This window comes from Lolium rigidum, chromosome 2 (assembly GCF_022539505.1).
Source record: "Lolium rigidum isolate FL_2022 chromosome 2, APGP_CSIRO_Lrig_0.1, whole genome shotgun sequence".
NCBI classification, from domain to species: Eukaryota; Viridiplantae; Streptophyta; class Magnoliopsida; order Poales; family Poaceae; genus Lolium; species Lolium rigidum.
Window position 1 is genome coordinate 106,131,905 of NC_061509.1, and position 23,755 is coordinate 106,155,659.

Sequence of the window (23,755 nt, forward strand, 5' to 3'; positions counted from 1 at the left end):
CAAAGAAATCTGTTTCTGCGCAGTAATCCAAATCTAGTACTTACTTTTCTATCAAAGACTTTACTTGGCACAACAAAACATAAAACTAAGATAAGGAGAGGTTGCTACAGTAGTAAACAACTTCCAAGACACAAATATAAAACAAAGTACTGTAGGTAAAAACATGGGTTGTCTCCCATAAGCGCTTTTCTTTAACGCCTTTCAGCTAGGCGCAGAAAGTGTATCTCAAGTAACATCAAGAGACGAAGCATCAACATCATTACCAGCGGTGTTGGGAGTTTTATCAATTTTAGGCCTGTAGTAATTCTTTGGTTTAGGCACCTTAGAAACATACATGAATTTTTGCTCCTTACCCACATAAGCTTTCTCATTAAATTTAAGAGAAGAAAAAGTTGAACCCAATTTTCTCATAGCTTCTTCAAGTTTACCAATTCTATGGGTTTGATTATCATGGATAGCACAAGTTTCTAGAGTAGCAATTCTTTCATTAATTCCTCCTAGGATTTTATCAAGTTTATCAGTATTATCAAGTAATATTTCCAATTTAGTTTCAACGCTACAATTTTTCTCTATGGTTTCCAATTTTTTGATAACATCCTCAAGGGAGGTTTCACTTTTAGTTTCATTAACAGGTGGTGTTCCAAATAAACTCTCAATAATGCAACTAGCTTCTAAAGCGGGAGCACCTAGGAAGTTACCTCCCGCGAGGCAATCAAGAACATATCTATTCCAGCTAGAGATACCAACATAAAAATTCCTGAGTAGGATAGTGGTGGAGTGTTTCTTAGTGCACCTATTATGGGCATCACTAATTCTATACCAATCATCTTTTAAACATTCTCCCCCTTGTTGTTTAAATGAACGAACTTCAACTTCGGGATTACTCATTTTAACGATAGCAGATAAGGCAAACTAGATAAAGTAAATGCAAGTAAACTAATTTTTTTTTGTGTTTTCGATATAGCAAACAAGACAGTAAATAAAGTAAAACTAGCAACTAATTTTTTTTGTGTTTTGATATAAGTGCAGCAAACAAAGTAGTAAATAAAATAAAGGAAGACAAAAACAAAGTAAAGAGATTGAGAAGTGGAGACTCCCCTTGCAGCGTGTCTTGATCTCCCCGGCAACGGCGCCAGAAAATATGTCGGCGCGTAGTTGACGTGGGAGTTAGAAATCTTTGTGGTGTAGCTTTTCTTCGGTTCCCGACAACGGCGCCGGAAAATATGCTTGATGGCGTGTATTTCACACGTTCGTTGGCAACCCCAAGAGGAAGGTATGATGCGCACGGCAGCAAGTTTTCCCTCGAGAAAGAAACCAAGGTTTATCGAACCGGGAGGAGCCAAGAAGCACGTTGAAGGTTGATGGCGGCGGGATGTAGTGCGGCGCAACACCGGGGATTCCGGCGCCAACGTGGAACCTGCACAACACAACCAAAGTACTTTGCCCCAACGAAACAGTGAGGTTGTCAATCTCACCGGCTTGCTGTAACAAAGGATTAACCGTATTGTGTGGAAGATGATTGTTTGCGAGAGAAAATAGTAAAAACAAGTATTGCAGCAGATTTGTATTTCAGTATTAAAAGAATGGACCGGGGTCCACGAGTTCACTAGAGGTGTCTCTCCCATAAGATAAAAGCATGTTGGGTGAACAAATTACGGTCGGGCAATTGACAAATAGAGAGGGCATAACAATGCACATACATGACATGATAAGTATAGTGAGATTTAATTGGGCATTACGACAAAGTACATAGACCGCCATCCAACTGCATCTATGCCTAAAAAGTCCACCTTCGAGGTTATCGTCCGAACCCCCTCCGGTATTAAGTTGCTAAGCAACAGACAATTGCATTAAGTATGGTGCGTAATGTAATCAATAACTACATCCTCGAACATAGCATCAATGTTTTATCCCTAGTGGCAACGAGCACAACACAACCTTAGAACTTTCGTCACTGTCCCGAGTGTCAATGCGGGCATGAACCCACTATCGAGCATAAGTACTCCCTCTTGGAGTTAAAAGTAAAAACTTGGCCAGAGCCTCTACTAGAAACGGAGAGCATGCAAGATCATAAACAACACATGTATAATAACTTGATAATTAACATGACATAGTATTCTCTATCCATCGGATCCCGACAAACACAACATATAGAATTACGGATAGATGATCTTGATCATGTTAGGCAGCTCACAAGATCCAACAATGAAGCACAATGAGGAGAAGACAACCATCTAGCTACCGCTATGGACCCATAGTCCAGGGGTAGACTACTCACTCATCACACCGGAGGCGACCATGGCGGCGTAGAGTCCTCCGGGAGATGATTCCCCTCTCCGGCAGGGTGCCGGAGGCGATCTCCTGGATCCCCCGAGATGGGATCGGCGGCGACGGCGGCTCAGTAAGGTTTTCCGTATCGTGGCTCTCGGTGCGGGGGTTTCGTCACGGAGGCTATTTGTAGGCGGAAGGGTAGGTCAAGAGGCGGCACGGGGGCCCACACCACGGGGCCGCGCGGCCAAGGGGGGCCGCGCCGCCTATGGTGTGGCCCCTCCGTGGCCCCTCTTCGTCTCTCCTTCGGACTTCGGAAGCTTCGTGAGAAAATAGGCCCTCGGGCTTTAATTTCGTCCAATTCCGAGAATATTTCGTTACTAGGATTTCTGAAACCAAAAACAGCGAAAACAACGAAGCGGCACTTCGGCATCTTGTTAATAGGTTAGTTCCAGAAAATGCACAAATATGACATAAAGTGTGCATAAAACATGTAGGTATCATCAATAATATGGCATAGAACATAAGCAATTATCGATACGTCGGAGACGTATCAGCAGTGTGCAAGATTATATTAAAAAAATATGAGAAACAACAAAAAATCTTTCCGTCTCTCAATTTCTCTCGCAGTCTCACTAAACCGGCAGAAATCCTAGTAAAAAAACGGCAGAAATCAACAGTCGCAACAAATCTGTCTCTGGCTTCCTAGCTCCCCCCAAGAAGGTAGCCATCATCTCTGTCTTGAAGCTGGCCTGGTCTCATCCCTTCCCTATCCCAGTAGTGCTGTTGTGCACACCTATCACGCCCCGCCCCCTCTGCTTCCTCCCCTCTCCGGGCATCCCCTAGGCTCCCTCGTCGCCCTCGACGGGCCGGACCGAGACGTGTCCCCCCCCCGCACCTTGGCCTGCTACCCCGACTCCATCCCAAGATAGCACCATCGCATGCCCAGGCCGGCGTGACCGTTAAGATGGCTTTTTTCACTTAGATAATGACATTGGCCACAATTTTGATTGAAAATAGGATTGTGCTCGTAGGCTTTTAAGATGGTCATTGTCACCGCCAACATGGAGATCAGGTGCTACGGAGGCGGTGACCACGCTTTTCGTCGTCTTGTTGTTCTCCTCCTAGTCTTCTACTCAGGCAGGATTATGGCTCCAAGAACGGTGGCAGCCAGGACGAAAACCAGTGTATCGGCAAAAGGGGAAAATAGAAGGAGACGCACACCGTACGTGATATTTTTCGTACAAGTTCAGAACCAGCCTCAGGCAGATTCAGTAGAAGCAACAGTTGTGAGGCCCAGTCACTCCGAGTTTAGATATTCCAACCATGAACTTTCATGGCAAGGCTAGCTACAGAGCAAAAGGTAAACCCAATTCACTCTGACCAGTACTTTCTTCCCTCCACCGCTGGTACACGAGAAGCGGAACCTGCTTGAACATTTTTTGTCGCGGGGTCAAGGCGGGGAACGGAAGGAGCTCAGGCTGTAAGTGGGCCTGCCCACGGGTGCCCACCACGTGCTAACTTCTGTCTTCTTGACTTGAGGGGGACTTCCGCTACGGCCCTTTTAATCAGAACAACTTAAGCGGCCTCCACCAGCCCCACCTATATCCGCTAAATAAATTTATCTTACGAAGAAACTAGCAAATACACTCAAAAAAAAAAAAACTAGCAAATCCCCTGCACCATTGGAGCTCTCCACCCGCATTTGGCACTCGTATCAGGAGGGATTGCTCCTGGGCCTGCACCATTGGAGCGCTCCGCCCGCCGCCGACTCCATGAATCCTCGGCACCGCGCCCATCTCCCCGCATCCCCTGAGTGCCCCCATTGCCGCAAGGCTCCGCCGACGGCCCGGAGCGCCCTCACCTCATCACCGTCCATACTGTTAGACTGAAGCCTAGCTGAAGACCACTTCAGTCTCTATCCACGCGTGCATGCAGCGCATGCACATAGTGATCAACGTGCCACCCTAATAGCTAGGATCTGCTAACTATCTAGCGCAATGTGTGTGGCGTGCGTTATCTCTTCTCATCCCCTGATGTACCTCTATAAATACTTGTACACAGCTTCAGATTAATATACAACGCAATTGCAGGTGTGCATACACACCAACATATCTGTCTCATTCTTTACACATACCCTTAACCAAAGTGCGTCACATATGGCGCAATGGCTAAGTGCGTCGCCTATAGGAAATGAATCAGATTCCTCTCATTCTTTCTCTTTAACCAAAGTTGCTGCTCTCTGCTCCGCGCTAATTTCTTTCTACGATTCAATTAGCTGCTGGATTCCTCACCTTCCAGCAGGCCACACGGGAGGCTAGGCGGCTAGCTGCTCCCCATGAATCTCGCTGGCTGGAGATTGTTAGCAGAGACGTGAGCAACGGGATGGAGGGGCTGTGTTGATGGGGCCGAATTCCTCCGGCCAAGGCGCCCGCGGCCAGGGCCATGGAAGCTTGTGTCGATACAGCGTGGTGGCAGAACGGCGGCGGTAGCGGCGGCGCTGTGATTGACCGTCAAAATTTTATTTCGTACTGTGGGTAGTCACTTAGCGGATTAAATTAGGCTGGGCAGGCGGCGCCATGGTCAGCCCGCCTCAATTTACAGGCCTAGGAGGAGTTCGCTTCCGCTGGAGAATATCCTTGGGATCTCATCGCCCGTAGCATAGCAGGTTGCACCCACCTTTTTTTTTTTTGCGAGAAAGGTCGCACCCACCTGGAGCCTGGAGGAGCTGAACTCCGGCCTCCACCCGTGACCCCCGGCGGGAGGTTAGAGCGGCGCAGCCGGTATGTTCAGAGTGAGGGATGCGATGGTGTCGTCCAACGGCTCCGCTCCGGAGAGTAGGGGAGGCCGCCCTAGACAGCTGCGAGGCGCGTGGAGGACCTGGGCAGTGGCGGACGCAGGATAAAACTGGAGGGGGGGCACATGTCCAAAAAAACATTTTTGCACCATCCCTTATTGTTTTAAAAAGTTTGTAAAATAAGTGATATATAAGATAAATCGGTTGTCAACATTGCAGTTTAAAATGTATATCAAATGTGCATGATTACAATACAAATAGTTTATAATATGAAAAGATTTTTACATGATAAAATATAGTATAAATAGAAAATTACATCAAAAATACATTTTAATCATTCGCCGTCACCACCAGTAGGAAAAATATCAATTTCGGAAGCATGTAAACTAGATAATAAACCTTTAGCATCTAGATACCGTCCGAGAAATATATCTCAGCTACATAGGAAACAAAAATATAGTGTCTGAGAAACATATCCCAAATATATAGGAAAAACCACACTAAAAGAGCGATTTTTTAAAAAATTAAAAAAATTGAATCATAAAAAATGTAAACATAGTTTTGAAAATACAAAACAAAGAAAAGAAAAATAATAAGATCAATCTGTAAGAGACGTGCCAAAATTATAGAAACCAATTATATAAGCATATATATAGAAGAACAAATCTGGATCCAAACTAAGGAACAACTAAAAGCTAGCTAACCAAACCTCATTGAACGGAAGACATATGCGTCTGTTTTCTTTCAGATCTCAAGTGTAAAGATAAATGAAGAAGGCCGGTACACAACCAGGGATCGAATCCTGGGTCTTTGGTTTTTAATTTTCTTTAGCGCAAGCAGTAAATGGGCCGGACCTTAACTGTGTGCCAGATTGGGCCAGTCAGATGATGGATAGTTAAAAAACATCTCAAATTTCTGGGTGGGCCACGGCCCCCCGGCCCACCCGCTGCGTCCGCCCATGGACCTGGGCGCCATGGATGAGCTCCTCCGGAATCCAATGGGCGGCGTGGAAACCAGGGATCGAGCGCCACGAAGAGCGCCTGGCCGGCAGTGGGCGGCGCACGGATATTGGTCCAGGCCTCTCTGGGACGGTCGTACTTTTCGCGAAGTCTGTCTTGCGGGGCTGATTACCTGATTTGTGAGGGGCTTCGAGGCAAAAGTGCCGACGACGTACGACGTAATCTTTACTATTAAAGTAGGACAGAGATTTGGTGCACATGGACACTAGTGATCTCGTTTCTAAGAAAAATCTAAAATTATATATTTGAGTTTCAAAAAATCATGAAAAAAACTCCACATATTGTTTATGTGTATCCCACAAACATGTAAAATATCAATTTCAGATACTATATAGTCTGAGCTACACAAAAATAACAAAAGTGTAGATCTGAGTAGTTATTATTTTTTGTCTTTTTTGTCTAACAGAAAATAAAAAGAATTTCGGTTGATATTTTTCATTGTTGTGATATATATCACTGACAATCTCCAAAACTATTTTCAATTTTTTAATAACTAGTAAATATGCTTTTTAATTTTTTTAATATGGCAAGGTCACCAGAGCTCGGGAGCCAAAAGCACTTTCCGACAAAAGGGGCCATACTTTTTGATGCAAGACATTTTTATGGTTAATTGATTTTTGTTTGATTGTATGGTCATGGCTACAAATATGGAGAAACTACACGTTCTTACCATTCTTTGCTTTTTCCGATATTCCACAAATGAATAAGATCCACTAGGAACACATTATTCTCATATTTTGTACATCGATTTTTGAAATAAACTTAAGTTGAAGTCTCGAGGTACAAGAAGGAGCTGCGAGTTGCAGCTCCAACACTGAAGTAGTGCTAGTTTTTCCACGAAAGTAGAAATTTGGTTAAAGTTTATAAAGTTTGACTTGGCACAAAACCAATAGGTAATATATCTTGATGTTGAGAATATGCAATATCTCTCCAACACATTACATCAATACCAATTTAATGACTATATTGGCCTTGTTGTATCCATTTCTATTTCTTAAAGTTAACATAATCGATCAACCATGTCCGCCGTCATTGCCGGAGCCACCAGCGACACCTCCACTGCTCGACCCAACTCCAATACCACTTCCTCTTCCGCCGTTGCCATCTAAACTAGCAAACCCTGCGCCACCACCAATTGTATTACCAGCACGGCCAACACCACTCGCCACCACCGGTGCTCCCCCACCTTCACCTCCTCCAACAGCACTGCCAGTTCCGGGGCTTATATTCACCCCACCATGTCCAATGTGGACACCGACACCACCTCTAGCTCCACCTCCCACATGCATACCGCCGACGCTAGCAGCTCCACCTCCACGAACGCCAATCCCCACATCCACCCCACCACGTCCAACGTGAACACCGACACCACCTCCAGCTCCACCTCCCACATGCACACCGCCGGCGCTAGCGGCCCCACCTCCACCGCCGCCCATCCCCACATCCACCCCACCACGCCCCACGTCGATGCCAACACCTGCCCCTGCTCCACCGCCTGCAGTTGCACCACCACCAATGGTAGTACCACCTCCTCCTCCAAATCCGCCGCCGATAGCAATGGATGTGTCGTGCCCTCCATGGCTGATAATCACACCGAAACCCCGGCCACCACCCTTCCCGCTGCCACCTCTGATGGAGAACGACTTACTGTCATCGAGTGTGTTTTTGTCCTCCACTAGGAGCCTTGCATGGGCTAGCTGGAGAAGTAAAACGCACACTAGCATAGTTGAGATGGCGATAGAAGTGGCCATGGAGGTAGAAGCGACTATGTAGAGCTGGAGGGATGAAAGCCGCCTTTGCTTGTGTAGGAATGCTGCTGATGACACTAATGTGCGCAGTGCGTGGGTTTATATAGGATCAGATTTCGAATAATGTAAAGGTGTTGTCTCAGTTTCTAGACTAAGTAGCCACAACGCAAAAGGCGATCCTAGTGAGCTGTATAGCAATTTCTGAAGATTTCTTTTCACCTGTACCCATTTAGGCTACCAGAAAAAAAAAACTAGCTTAAACCACATGCTCATCAGTAAATCACCTGCTTGTTTGGGATTAGAACTTTATCTTTATTTCAAAAAAAAAGAACTTTATTTTTATTTGGACCCAGAATTAGAATTCAATCTCCAGCTCCGAATGAAAAGAAAATCCATGAAAACATATGTTTCTTAGATTTTGGGTAAAAAATTGAATGGGAGATGTAACTGAATTGTTGTCATCAGGTAAGATTTTTATATAAATCAGGATCTGCCGGTGTCTCTAGATCCATCGATGTACACAACCTTCAAATTTGTTCTACTAATGTGAAAGAGACCAAAGCGAACCAGATAGACTGACAATAACAAAACTAATACGTAAGAAAATGAGAAACAGATTGCTCTATGACCATAAGTTGCATCCGTATTTAGCAGTCGAAGCTTGATTTGGAAATCATGTAAAGCAAATCAAAGTTGGGCATGTGCGCACAGAACTATTTCACTACCTGTCATGTGCAGGGAACGAATATGCTGCTTTTCATCTTTAAAAAACACGGACACCAGTTCACACGTACTTTGATAATTGCAAACTGTCACACGACCTTTTCAGCTCGTTATCCCGTCTCGAGATTTTCTTTTCGTTCAAGTTGCTTTGCAGGTACACAGCTTGCGAATATATTCTGAGGGGAGTGTTGCGCTAAGCAGAGCCAATTACAAGTTAAAAGATTTCTTCGCCCTAACTGAAATTTCAGGTTTTCATTGAAATTTTCAAAAACCTTGCCAAGTACAAGTTTGGGCATTTAAATATGCTGGTGACGTTTTGAAAATGAAGAAGATACGAATTGTGTGATTCAGACATGGCAATCGTCGAAATAAAACTAGGGGCTCAACACTGTGCATAGGGTTTTTTTCAAAATGGAGATCAAAGCCCTAGCCTCTGCATCAATTGATGCACACAGCTGTTATATTGCATAGTATTAAAGTTTAAAAGTATTACAGTTTATGGATCACATAATGTGAACATAAAGATTAACCAGCGAAAAAATAGAAACTTATATCGTCTATGCATCTTGTATCCTTTTAGAAAGCTGCCAGCCACCCTGGTTGTCAATATCCCGAGTAACCGTCTCTAGTCGGCTGCATCTAGAATCCATATGTGCCCGTTGCGGCACCGGTAGAAGATAGGACCACTCGTGGATCCAATATGTAACCATACAGATAACCTGTAGATAATGAGCATTCATACTCTTGTTAAAAACAATATCATTACGACAGTTTCAAATAGCCCACATCAAAACACAAATACTCGTTCAGATCTGTTCTTTAGATCCTTTATCAACCCCATTCAATCAATTTCCAAACATATTTGTGACATTGGTTGGTGGTGAAACATTAAAAGTGAATCGAATAGTTCTCCAAATGAGCCTAGCGAAGGGACAATCAAAAAATAAATGGTTGATAGATTCATTAGCCTCACAAAACACACATTTCTTACAACCATTCCAATTTCTTTTAGCCAGGTTATCTTTGGTTAGAATCACCTTTTTATAAAGAAACCACATGAAGATCTTAATCTTTAGTGGCACTTTAATTTTCCAAATATATTTGTGCAAAAAAACCGTATGGTCATTCATCAAATCAGCATACATAGACTTCACTGAGAAAGTACCAGAGGTAGTTAAACTCCAAGTAAAAACATATGATACATCGCTTATGTTAACTGAGATTAGGCGCTACAACAAATGCAACCAAAGTTCATACTTGTTAGCGGATAAAGTTCGTCTAAAATCGATGTTTATGGGAACCCCTGATAACACAGCTGCAACCAAAACGTTTTTTCAGCACACGATGGTATAAAGAGTTGGATATTGTTCCGCTAAAGATTGCTCTCCTAACCACACGTCCTCCCAAAAGCATGTTTTCGACATTGTGCATATGAGAAAGTTTTGTACTTTCTTATAAAGTAAAAATATATTGATATCCAAATTATACCAAATATGCCTGGCCTTGCAACAATGTAATGAAAACTAGTTGAGACATTAAGGGCCGCCAACAAAAAAAGGAAAAAAAACATGGCACCGACAAGCGACTCACAACAACAGAGGATAACTAACACAGTTGGCAACACCCGGATTAGGAAAAAGGTTCTACAACAGCGGAGCCTTCAAAAAAAAAAAACAATGGACAAATGTCATCATTGTCTGATCTAACCACTGAAGTCGGATCGGGTTTTCATATGGGGAGTAAGGCCAGGGAATCAAGTAACAGTAAAATTGAACACTTAGGAGCCACCACAGCGACTAGAGGTTGTCAGCCATCGGATCCCGTGACTGAACGGTCAAGATAGCTTTGTCCTCTCGCTGGCTCCCGTGATCCACTTTTGACTTGTCACTTCTACCGGCCAAACGTCTCTGAGTTGTACTTCCTGTCAAGTAGAAACGGACTCCCTGGAAATTATCAAAGCATGCATAGAGAAGCTAATCAAGTGGCTCATGATTTGGCAAATTCTGCTTATGGAGTGGTGCTTCTGTGATGAATGATGTGACTTTGTTCACAACAATGTAACAATACTATGTTTCGCAGGCAGCAAGTTTCAGACGCATTCTTTTCCTTTCAGGGCACCGAAGCGGGCTGGAAGGTTTTTAATGAGGCGGCTTGCTGACCTTAATATATGGGTTTAATTTTCAAAAAAAAAAAAGCCAAACGTGTGAGCTCCGAAGTAGTTTCACTCAATCAATCTCACGAATTTGGTTACAAAGTGTAGATGAGGAAGCCGATCCTCAGGATCCAGCCCCTCCAAGTCCTACGGCATATTGCCATCTATTCTAGATCAAGCTTACAAGCCACCTCTTCACGTAACCACTCCTAGGGCTAAGTAACCACACATCTCTTCCACTAGCTGGTCCAGGCCGGATCGATGTACCGGGCCGGTGCCTTCTTCGTCCTGGCGGGCCTTGGCATGGGCCCAAGGCCCCGAGGCCCCTTCCTTCTCCTTGGTCAGCAACATAGCTCGTGCAAGCATCAGGTGTAGGCAGGTCGCTGACAACCCCCGCTCCTTGAATGCCTGCTTGACCCCAAGCAGGAGCGCGAGGAAACCTTTCCTGCAGCGAATCTAAGTCTTCCCAGGTGGCCGTCTCCTCCGAGGCACCACTCCATTGTACGAGCACCTGAACCACGGTGATGTGGCCTTGCTGTCGGACACGGCGTTGAAGGACCTGAACAGTATTCTGCACAACAGCGTCAGGTAAGGGAAGATGGGGTAGTACCGGCCGCCCATGCCCAAGACACGGCTTCAGCTCAGAGACATGGAAGACTGGATGGATTTTGCTGGCCACTGGTAATTGGAGCTTGTATGAGACCTCACCAACGCGAGCGTAACCGCATAAGGCCCGAAGAACTTGAATGTGAGTTTGTGGCTAGCACGACGTACTATTAAAGCTTGGACATAAGTTTGAAGTTTCAAGAATACCTTGTCCCCAACTGCGAAAACCCTGATGGGCCTGCCGAATAAGGTACCCGGGGATAATCGAAGTCCCACGACCCAAAGATTAGAAAGCTCGGAAGCCCAATAAGTATCGATTGGGAAGTAGAGATAGATTAGGAATAAGACTTGTATCAATAAGGGAAAGACTCGAATAAGTCTCCCGAACTTTGTAACTTGTACGATACGAAAACCTCGGCTACACCTCCTATATAAAGGGGAGCCGAGGGAGAAAGAAAGATCGAATCATTGTCAACATACACCCTAGTTTTTCATAGTCGAGCACCTTTTCGGCTGAAACCTTCGAGATCTACTTGCCCTCTCTCCGCGAAACCCTAGTCTAAAACTTGTAGGCATTGACAAGTTAATACCTTGTCAATTGGCACCGTCTGTGGGAATTGGAGGCGACAAGGAGCTGATCTCGATGGACGTTCAACATAAACGACATCATCAGTGGCAAGCAACACGATGGACGGAGGTAAATAGGTCAAACCTGATCTCGTCGATTTTGTTTCTGTTATCACCAGAATTTGACCGGATCAGAGGTGGGCCGCGATTGGAGATGGGCTTGAAGAATATACATGGAAGAAATACATGAATCGGCCTTGTATACGAAGTTTGGGCTAGTTTCCCCGTGTATCTGTACCATAGTAGGATACGTGTCGGTTAGATAGAGTTTGGGCTCGTGCCCGGTTGGGATTATTCCCACGTTAGAAAGTCTACGGACTATAAATATGTATCTAGGGTTTATGAAATAAACAACAATCACGTTCACCACAAACCAATCTAGGCGCATCGCCAACTCCCTTTGGCTCGAGGGTTTCTTCCGGGTAAGCATCATGCTGTCTAGATCGCATCTTGCAATCTAGGCAGTACACATTTATTCGTCGTTCATGCGTTGCTCGTACTGAAGCCTTTTTGATGGCGAGCAACGTAGTTATCATAGATGTTTTAGGGTTAGCATTGTTCATCGTATCATATGCTATCGTCGTGCGACCCTTAGGCATCTAGCCGCCCTTACACCTATCTTGGGTGTAAGGGCGGCACCCCGCTTGATCATTGTTTAGTAGATCCGATCCGTTATGATTGCTCCTTGTTCTTCAAGGATTAGTTTAATATCTCGCATGGTTAGGCCTTACAAACGGGTTGAAGGATCCAGTGGCGCGTAGGGTGTAGTTTGCTAGCCCTAGACAGGATGTTCCGAGGATCAACTTCGTGTTGGTTTTTAGGCCTTGTCTAGGGTCGGTTTACGATCACCGTGCGTGGCCGCTGTGCTCAATCACGAGTAGGATGTTCCGTTTATACGGTGAAAACCCTAAATCGTAGTAGGTCGTTTTAGCTTTATTTTGATCAAGCAGGACCACCATCTGATCGTACACCTCGTACGCATCATGGGTGGATCGGCTCCTTGAGCCGATTCACAGGACAACCTGAGAGCCGATCGAGGCTCGTATTTAATGTTTACGTGTATGCCATGCAGGAAACTAAGCGAGGCACATCCAACACCTTCCCCGACCAGGTATAGGTCAGGTGGCACGCCCTTGCATCAGCATCGGACATGCGTGCCGAGGCTTTGCGGGCCGTCGCTCGGAGGGACCAGGGCCAGCCCGCAGCTCCGGGAGCCTCCCGGCTCTACGGTGTTTCCCGTCGCTGCCCGCCGGTGGGTTTCGACCGCAACACATTCCGGCACGCCCCGGTGGGACAATCTTCGACATCAACCGCATCGCAATCTACATCCGAGATGGCGGAAGGCACTCCGACCAAGTACGAGGATCCGACCGAGGAGCTCAAGAAGAAGCATGACGAGATCAAAGCAGTCCTCGAAGCCGACCTCATCGGCTCTTTTCACGAACCCGCTCACATGGCATCGGTGGAAAGGGTTCTCACCTGAAGGCGCGCTCGATGGAGTGGACCTGTCCACCCCGTCAGAAGAATGCACCAGGTCGCTGCGTCAGGAGATTAACTTCATGGTGGCTCATTCGCTGCACCGCCATTCAAAGAGCCTGGTGAACACTTTGGAGCGTTTCGCTCTGCGCGTGATCCAGGAAATCATGAGCCATCAGTATTCTCCGTCAGGACCAGCTCTGGGGACTCACCAAGGAGAGATGCCACCCGGCCCCGTCCACCGCCGCCGTTCGCGTTGGCAGTACTCGCAGGTGTCGAGTTCATCGGCATACGTCGTCTACAAGATCGGTGGTGACCCTAGTGACTACCAATTCTTGCATGAGGCGCCTAAGGAGATCCCTCACGGATACACGTGCGCATACGTGCCGCATCTGCAAGAATCGGGCGCTCTCGAACCAGCCGCAACATGACAGGGACTTCCGAACAGCAGGAGGAACTTCGGGAACGGATCTTGAGAAGCGTACGTGGCTAGCTAAGTATGCCACTCCGACAAACCTCCGCAGCTCAGCTCCCGCAGTTGGCTCGGAGCTGGAAAAGCAAGCATGGCTGGCTAAGTATGCCACCCCGGCGAATCTTCGCAGTTCGACGCTCGCAGCCATCACCGCGGATCAGATCTCGTACAATCTCGAAAGACCGGTTCGGCATGATGCCGAAAGGAGGACAATCGGCTATTCCAAGCCGTACCCCAACGAGTACGAGTTGATCCCGCTACCACCCAAATATCGGCTCCCTGATTTCACCAAGTTTAATGGATCGGATAGTTCCAGCTCCATCGAGCACGTGAGCCGATATTTGGCACAGCTGGGCACGATCTCAGCATCAGACGAGCTGCGCGTGAGGTTCTTCGCACAGTCCCTCACAGGATCGGCTTTCGGGTGGTACACATCGCTGCCACCAGACTCAATCCGGACTTGGAAGCAGTTGGAAGAGCAGTTCCACGTGCAGTATCACTCAGAGGCTTCCGAGGCCGGCATTGCCGATCTAGCACAAGTACGACAGAAGCGCGGGGAAACAGTGTCAGAATACGTCCAGCGCTTCAGGGCCATTAGGAACCGATGCTATTCGGTTCATGTGACTGAGAAAGAAGCAGTCGAGTTGGCGGTGGTGGGTCTCTCATCATCGATCAAGGGCGTGGCCTCCCAAGCAGACTACCCTTCACTGGCGCACATGGTGCGAAGGCTGCCAGCATATGAACGGCGCCACCCGGATGTATACCAGGATAAATTCAAGCGTGCGGTGGTCCTGGTTGAGGCGGATGAAGATGAAGGTGCTGCGGGAGATCAAGAGGTAGCAGTGGCTGAATGGACTCGGGGGGGCAAGCCCCGTGTCCTGTAAATGGGTTAAGCCACAAGGTCCTCCAAAAGGGTTTGACTTCGACGTGACCAAAGCTGAGCAGATTTTCGACCTCTTACTCAAGGAGAACCAGCTAAAGTTACCCGAAGGCCACAAGATCCCCACGGTGCAGGAGCTGAACGCAAAGCCATACTGCAAGTGGCATAACACGTTCACCCACGCCACCAACGACTGCAGGGTGTGGCGTCAGCAGGTCCAAATGGCGATAGAACAAGGGCGTCTAATTTTCAGCCAGTACGCCATGAAGGTCGACACACACCCCTTCCCCGCCGTTAACATGGTGGAGTGCACTTACCATGGAGGGTGCCAGCCGGGATTCTCGTGCAATATCAACATGGTAGGACCTGGGCACCAGTCTGGTAAGGACGGAGATGAGGGCAGCTGCTCTCATAGCAAGGACACAGAGGAAGCCGCTCCACGCGATCGGCTCCGTCACGATGGCAAGCGTTACATCACAGAGGGGGAAGTAAGGAACGTAAGATATCAGCGACCTCTCTCTGATCACCTCCTCAACAAGTATGTGGGTCAATATGACCAACGCCGGCGATACAACGATGATGATGAAAGAGATCGTCTGGCTAGGGACGCCAGGAGACATCGTCGGCATGATCGCGACGAGGAGAGATATGAGCGCCACGCCAAGGAAAATTCGAGAGAGCAAGACGACGTGGATAGGCACTAGGACTGCCCCTTCTTCAGACACTGCTGGGATTCAGGAATGAGCCGATTGCCTACAATCGGCAACTGCCCGTAATGTAGACAAGAAGAAGGATGCAGCTAACGTGTCCGTGTTCAAACGTCTAGGGCCTCTCCCGCCTCGGAACAAGCACGCTGAGTCCGCTCGGGTGGAAGATCTCGAGGAACTAGAGGACGATGATGAAGAAGAAGACAAGTATCATCGGCCAAGGTGGTGCCCTGATGGGCTTAGCCGTTCCCAAAAGCGAAGGGTTCAGCGACTACGTGGTTTGGAGGAAGCCGAAAGGTTATACCCGCACACGTTGAGGAAGGCGCGGCCTGATCCGGCCGCTAAAATTCAGCGAACCCCGGACGAAGAAGGTCGGCCACAAAGGAAAGAGTGGCGCCCGGACAAAAGAAAGCCGATGATGAGACATCGGCTGGCACAAACATGGTGTTCATCCTTCCAACGGAGTTTAGTGCTCCAGGATTAGACGAAGCACCTGTGGCACAACTTGACTGCGGCCCACGGCCGGTCATCTTTGAGAAGCCACGAGAAAGAAGCTACAGGCATCTGAAGGCCCTGTACTTGCGAGGTTACATCAATGGGCAGCCTGTTAACAAGATGCTGGTGGACACCGGAGCGGCAGTCAACATTATGCCATACTCCATGCTACGTCGGTTGGGACGCTCTAGCTCGGATCCGATCAAGACCAATGTGACACCGAGCGATTTCAACGGCCAAGCATCCGACGCACAAGGTGTTCTCGAATGTGGATCTGACCGTAGGAAGGAAAACCGTCCCTACGACGTTCTTTATTGTCGACAGCAAGAGCACCTATGCTCGTCCTACTAGGGAGAGATTGGATCCACGCTAATCGTTGCATTCCATCCACGATGCACCAATGCCTAATACAGTGGGATGGAGATGAAGTAGAAGTCGTCCACGCGAGATGATTCAGCCGAGATTTCAACGGCCGGCATGAACGTTTGGGAGACATCGGGCCAAGAGCCACTCTCAGGCATCAATTTGGACGACTACGAGCGCATCGACGTGACAAAGGACGGGGTTAGGCTGGTTTTATCCACCGGCCTGACCGTGTAACAAGGGCAACATCTATGGACAAACGTGGCGATGCCGATCCATGTGATCGGCCCCAAGGATCTATGGAGGAACATTGCAAAACCTTCATTGAGCAAGCAACATGGAGGCCGATTCCAGCAATCGGCCAAAATTATCCTCACCATACATTCTGCCTGGGTTCAACGTCGATCTAATGGGCAATGGGTTTGCGTCGGCTGATGAGCTGGAAGAAGTCCACACTGGTCCTAATAGAGCCGACGTTCACATATAGTGCCTTAGCTAACCACGCAGCCGATATCAGCGAGCTACCGGCAGAATCGGCTCGGGGGGCACCTAATCAGATGAACATGTGCGATACATGTGCAGTGAAACATTGGGGGCCGATAGAAAAATTGGCCCGTTTTAAAAAAAAAATCTCATGATATACAGCCGATGCACGGCCATCGACTCTAGCACAATTACACAGGATCTATCCGCTCACCTTCAATATCGGCTTTCAACGGAAGAAAAGGTGATCGATGGTGCAAGTTTTCCCAGATTCGCTCAAGCTCGGGTCCATATGTCTGAACTGTATGTCCTCACCGCCGTTCTCGCCTTGACCGAGGCTCGGGGGGGGGGGGGCAGCGGATTTGGTAGACACTCTGTTTTTGGAAGCCGATTGGAGTGTCATCGGCTGACCCTGCATCGTGAACTTCTTCGAAAGCGGTGAGTTGTTGCAGAAGAAGATCACCAGAGCTGCTGAAAGGGGCCTGAAAGGGAAGCCATCATCATCTACAGGGTCTGGACCGTCCTGTTGCTGCAGGAAGATGAAGGAGACTGGATTTTTCAAAACAGCCGATGAACAGGCATCGGCTATAGAATTGCAAAGTATTATGGTCAGATATCAAATTACAGTCTGAATTTGAGAAGTGCTTGACTGACTGTTTAAATTGGTATTTGAGTCTGGCTTCATGGGCGTCTGAAGCGGAAAAATCCGATACGTTGCTGTCGGTATTGGTGTGGCAAGTGGAAGACTTGAAATTAGATGAATTGAGAGACAAATTGGAGGAACAATTCTTATTGATTCAAAGGAACGGCTTTACAAGAAAGAGCCGATGGCTCTCAAAAGGATCATCCGATGCCTAATGCACTGCTACTACTAGTCCTACGCTGATTGACCCCTGCTCTAGGGGTCGTCGCTGTCCTCATCATCACCATTGTAGCCGCCACCGGTGCTGCTGCTGGCGAGCTCCTCGTCGCTACTGCCGTAGCCCTCGATGGGGGCTTCTTCCTCGTCATCATCGTCCTTGTCGTCGTCTGACCAGGCCTAGCCGCGAAAGCGCTTCGCCGGCGGCTCGTCAGAGGAAGTGTCACCTTCCTCTTCCTCCTCGTCGAAGGAGGTGTCGTCCTCTTCATCCTCCTCTTCCCCTTCGCCGGAGGAAGCGGAGTTGCCCCAAGAAAGGAGGTCGTCCTCACTCTCCGCCACCAGTTCTCCGTCAATCAAGAACAGGAGATTGTCCTCTCCATCGGTCAAGGGCAATTCCCCATCTGACCCGACGGGGGCTTCAGGTGGGCCGTCGGGCACGAAGTCGAAGTCCCACTCCGGCTCTTCCCATTGGTTGTGTTCTGGTATCGGCTCGCTTGAGGAAGAGCATTGGAAGGAAATAGCCGATGCAGCAGAGGAGGAGGATGAGTCCATGGTGGGGGAGGGCTTTTCGGTGTCTGATACTGAGAGAGAGGATGAAGAAGCAAATTACTCGATGCGGTTAAATAAAAGAGGGTATAGTGGAGATTTAATGTCATGACGGTTCTCGAGGGCATGATGCCGAATCTGTCAATTCATGCAGAGAAGCCAAGGAGGCAAGGCGAAATGACCCGACGAAGAAAAAACAGAGTGATTTTGGAATTGTCATTTCCAAAACCAGGGGGGCATGTGTTATCACCAGAATTTGACCGGATCAGAGGTGGGCCGCGATTGGAGATGGGCTTGAAGAATATACATGGAAGAAATACATGAATCGGCCTTGTATACGAAGTTTGGGCTAGTTTGCCCGTGTATCTGTACCATAGTAGGATACGTGTCGGTTAGATAGAGTTTGGGCTCGTGCCCGGTTGGGATTATTCCCACGTTAGAAAGTCTACGGACTATAAATATGTATCTAGGGTTTATGAAATAAACAACAATCACGTTCACCACAAACCAATCTAGGCGCATCGCCAACTCCCTTTGTCTCGAGGGTTTCTTCCGGGTAAGCATCATGCTGCCTAGATCGCATCTTGCGATCTAGGCAGTACACGTTTATTCGTCGTTCATGCGTTGCTCGTACTGAAGCCTTTTTGATGGCGAGCAACGTAGTTATCATAGATGTTTTAGGGTTAGCATTGTTCATCGTATCATATGCTATCGTCGTGCGACCCTTAGGCATCTAGCCGCCCTTACACCTATCTTGGGTGTAAGGGCGGCACCCGCTTGATCATTGTTTAGTAGATCCGATCCGTTATGATTGCTCCTTGTTCTTCAAGGATTAGTTTAATATCTGCATGGTTAGGCCTTACAAACGGGTTGAAGGATCCAGGTGGCGCGTAGGGTGTAGTTTGCTAGCCCTAGACAGGATGTTCCGAGGATCAACTTCGTGTTGGTTTTTAGGCCTTGTCTAGGGTCGTTTTACGATCACCGTGCGTGGCCGCCGAGCTCAATCACGAGTAGGATGTTCCGATTATGCGGTGAAAACCCTAAATCGTAGTAGGTCGTTTTAGCTTTATTTTGATCAAGCAGGACCACCATCCGATCGTACACCTCGTACGCATCATGGGTGGATCGGCTCCTTGAGCCGATTCACGAGACAACCGATGGCGTGTATTTCACACGTTCGTTGGGCAACCCCAAGAGGAAGGTATGATGCGCACAACAGACAAGTTTTCCCTCGGAAAGAAACCAAGGTTTATCGAACCAGGAGGAGCCAAGAAGCACGTTGAAGGTTGATGGCGGCGGGATGTAGTGCGGCGCAACACCGGAGATTCCGGCGCCAACGTGGAACCTGCACAACACAACCAAAGTACTTTGCCCCAACGAAACGAGTGAGGTTGTCAATCTCACCGGCTTGCTGTAACAAAGGATTAACCGTATTGTGTGGAAGATGATTGTTTGCAGAGAAAATAGTAAAAACAAGTATTGCAGCAGATTTGTATTTCAGTATTAAAGAATGGACCGGGGTCCACAGTTCACTAGAAGTGTCTCTCCCATAAGATAAAAGCATGTTGGGTGAACAAATTACAGTCGGGCAATTGACAAATAGAGAGGGCATAACAATGCACATACATGACATGATAAGTATAGTGAGATTTAATTGGGCATTACGACAAAGTACATAGACCGCCATCCAACCGCATCTATGCCTAAAAAGTCCACCTTCGAAGTTATCATCCGAACCCCCTCCGGTATTAAGTTGCTAAACAACAGACAATTGCATTAAGTATGGTGCGTAATGTAATCAACAACTACATCCTCGGACATAGCGCCAATGTTTTATCCCTAGTGGCAACTCGCACAACACAACCTTAGAACTTTCCATCATCGTCCCGGTGTCAATGCGGGCATGAACCCACTATCGAGCATAAGTACTCCCTCTTGGAGTTAAAAGTAAAAACTTGGCCGGAGCCTCTACTAGAAACGGAGAGCATGCAAGATCATAAACAACACATGTATAATAACTTGATAATTAACATGACATAGTATTCTCTATCCATCGGATCCCGACAAACACAACATATAGAATTACAGATAGATGATCTTGATCATGTTAGGCAGCTCACAAGATCCAACAATGAAGCACAATGAGGAGAAGACAACCATCTAGCTACTGCTATGGACCCATAGTCCAGGGGTGAACTACTCACTCATCACTCCGGAGGCGACCATGGCGGTGTAGAGTCCTCCGGGAGATGAATCCCCTCTCCGGCAGGGTGCCGGAGGAGATCTCCGGAATCCCCGAGATGGGATCGGCGGCGACGGCGTCTCGATAAGGTTTTCCGTATCGTGGTTTTTCGCATCGGGGGTTTCGCGACGGAGGCTTTAAGTAGGCGGAAGGGCAGGTCAAGGGGCGTCACGAGGGCCCACGCTATAGGTCGGCGCGGCCAGGGCTTGGGCCGCGCCGCCCTATAGCCTGGCCACCTCGTGGCCCCACTTCGTGTGTTCTTCGGTCTTCTGGAAGCTCCGTGGAAAAATAGGGCCCTGGGTTTTCGGTTCGTCCAATTCCGAGAATATTTCGTTACTAGGATTTTCGAAACCAAAAACAGCGAAAAACAGGAACCGGCACTTCGGCATCTTGTTAATAGGTTAGTTCCAGAAAATGCACGAATATGACATAAAGTGTGCATAAAACATGTAGGTATCATCAATAATATGGCATAGAACATAAGAAATTATCGATACGTCGGAGACGTATCAACAACCCGAGAGCCGATCGAGGCTCGTATTTAATGTTTACGTGTATGCCATGCAGGAAACTAAGCGAGGCACATCCAACACCTTCCTGACCAGGTATAGGTCAGGTGGCACGCTCTTGCATCAGCATCGGACGTGCGTGCCGAGGCTTTGCGGGCCATCGCTCGGAGGGACCAGGGCCAGCCGCAGTCCTGGGAGCCTCCCGGCTCTACGGTGTTGCCCGTCGCTGCCCGCCGGTGGGTTTCTGACCGCAACAGTTTCTCACCCTCCCGCCCGTTTGCATGCATATGCCAATCTGGAGGAGACGATGGAGATGACATTCGGGAGCTTCCACTTCCACGTCGGGAGAGAAGGATCGCATCGCCTGGCGGCACAGATTTTTTCGGGACAGTTAGCGGCTGATTCAAATTTCTCGAGATCATCATCATCAATCGAGTCAGGCGACGAAGAGGCTTCGCCGCCAAGCTACACAAAACCCGCCGTCGACGGAGTACTCGCCGATCTACTCGGTGGCATGTCTTTCGGGTCGTTCACGGATTCCGATCTGGACATCGACTTGGAAAGCATCGATAGTTTCGACTTCATGGACAAATCTACCTCTATTCGGGAGGTCTTCGCCGATCGTTACGACGGTGTCACCGACCCCGAAGATAAAAACACAATGGAAAAATATCACCAAGTCTACGTGATTGGAGAAGCAAGCCGACTATAAGATGAACTGTCGGAAGCTCTCGATGATTTGGGCAACCCATACATCGACCCTGCGAACCTCACCCGCGGAACAGGCCCCAAATAAGTTGGCCCCACACCGCGAGAGAGGGTGCAGCTACTGCAAGCAGCTTGGGATAGAGCTGGAAGAGCCATGAACGGCACAGAGCCGATGACCACAACAACCACGTCAGAAGAATTGCAAGCATATCAATATAGACTCGCTCGTGCTGGACGTGAGCTAGAAAAACAAAGAAAAATACTCGATGATAGAAGAGCTGCAGCTTCCGCGTCAAGTGCGCGCAGAGCCAACCTGAGTCGACAATCAGGATCGATGGGAGATAGTCACAGAGCAGCACGCGCGAGAGGAAGATCTCGGCTAGCCAATGTGCCTGAGCACAAAAGAGAGAACCTGATACAAAACCTCGACATGTCCTTTATGTCGATAGATACAAGAGGGCACATCATCCCCAAAATACCGGAAGCAGGGTATCTGGCGACACATGCTTTCATGTTAGCATCTAAACCACCTGCGGGAGACCCTAGGGAAGCGTTGTATAACATGGCCATGGAAGGAGTTGGAATCATCGGGACAACAATACAAGGAGCGACTACACTGCAACCCGAGAGCACACCAAGGCAAAATAATCCTCAACCTACTTCGGCAGCACGAGACCCTCCTCGAGCAAATAACGCAAGAGATACAACGATACAAGCACGAGTTGATAGAGCACGGCAGGGGAGAAGAGAATGTCGGCACTCACCAGAAGTCGATGAAGAGGACATGTGCGGGCTCCCTTGTTTTACTCGACGAGTCCGTAAAACTCGGGTTCCTTCTGGGTTTAAGTTACCCGATAATTACAAAAAAATTGATGGCTAGCAAGACCTAGAGGATTGGCTGGTGGATTACCTGGAAATGGTAAAGTTAAAAGGAGGAACTAGAGCAACTGCGATGCAGAGCATCCAGGTTCACCAAAGCGGAGCGTGCAAGATCATGGATAAAGAAATTACCGGAAGGATCCATCGATAGCTGGGAGTTTTTTGAGGACTTGTTCGTGAAAAGCTTCCGCTCAACATGCAAAAAACCTGCATCAATAGAGGTGTTGAGGGCCTGCAAGCAAAAGTATGATGAACCAATGAGGATGTATATCCAGCGATGGAACATCATAAAAAATTCGGCAGAAAACATATCTGACGAAAGAGCAATCGATGCATTTGTTGCGGGGATCCTAGAAGAGACTTAATCGAGGACTTGGGTAGATCCAGGCCAAGAACAAAAGCAGATCATGGAGATAGCGAATCGCTGGGTGGATGGAGAAGATGCTGTTCATAATAAACGGCATAGATCACCCAAGGAAGATCGCAACAGAAACAACAACCAAAATAGGCGACGATATTCTCGTCAGTTCTCAGATTATGACGGTCCCAGCCAAGTGGCAGCTTGCTTCCGAGGAAACACTGGAGGAAATCATCGGGATGATTACCACAGAGGTAGCGAGCAGCGCAATGATCATAGAGAAGCGCCAAGCTCCAGCAGACAAAATAATCGGCCAAGGTTCCCGAGGCCATACAATATATCACCCGAAGATCTTCTGAACGGGCCATGCCACATGCACTTTTTCCTCGACAGTGAGGGAAAAAGACAGTTGGGGCACCTTCAGAAGGACTGCCGAACATTCTTAGCTCTGCATAGATATGCAGAGCATACAAATGAACAAGCAGCAAACAGGGGGTGATACGTCTCAAACGTATCTATAATTTCTTATGTTCCATGCTATTTTTATGATGATACTCACATGTTTTATACACATTATATGTCATTATTATGCATTTTCCGGCACTAACCTATTGACGAGATGCCGAAGAGCCGATTGTCGTTTTCTGCTGTTTTTGGTTTCGAAATCCTACAAAGGAAATATTCTCGGAATTGGACGAAATCAACGCCCAGGTTCTTATTTTTCCACGAAGCTTCCAGAAGACCGAAGGAGATACGAAGTGGGGCCACGAGGTGGCGACACACTAGGGCGTCGCGGCCCAGGCCTTGACCGCGCGGCCCTAGCATGTGGGCCCCTCGT

At 47.8% G+C, this 23,755-nt stretch overlaps 1 protein-coding gene across 1 annotated transcript; it reads right to left on the reverse strand.

Moving 5' to 3' along the window:
- Positions 1–7,097: 7,097 nt before the first annotated feature.
- On the reverse strand, positions 7,098–7,854 carry LOC124687059 (glycine-rich cell wall structural protein 1.0-like). Its single transcript, XM_047220910.1, has 2 exons — positions 7,457–7,854; positions 7,098–7,348 (listed from the first exon to the last, which is right to left on the reverse strand). The coding sequence occupies exons 1-2, from the start codon at positions 7,833–7,835 to the stop codon at positions 7,098–7,100; spliced, it is 630 nt and encodes a 209-aa protein (XP_047076866.1). The 5' UTR covers positions 7,836–7,854.
- Between the last annotated feature and the right edge of the window lie 15,901 nt (positions 7,855–23,755).

Excerpts from the sequence above, each read along its gene's own strand:
- LOC124687059 (XM_047220910.1), bottom strand. The coding sequence starts at position 7,835 with ATGGCCACTTCTATCGCCATCTCAACTATGCTAGTGTGCGTTTTACTT. Across the intron at positions 7,349-7,456 it reads TGTGGGAGGTGGAGCTGGAG|GTGGTGTCGGTGTCCACATT; the intron begins GTGGTGTCGGTG and ends GTGGAGCTAGAG.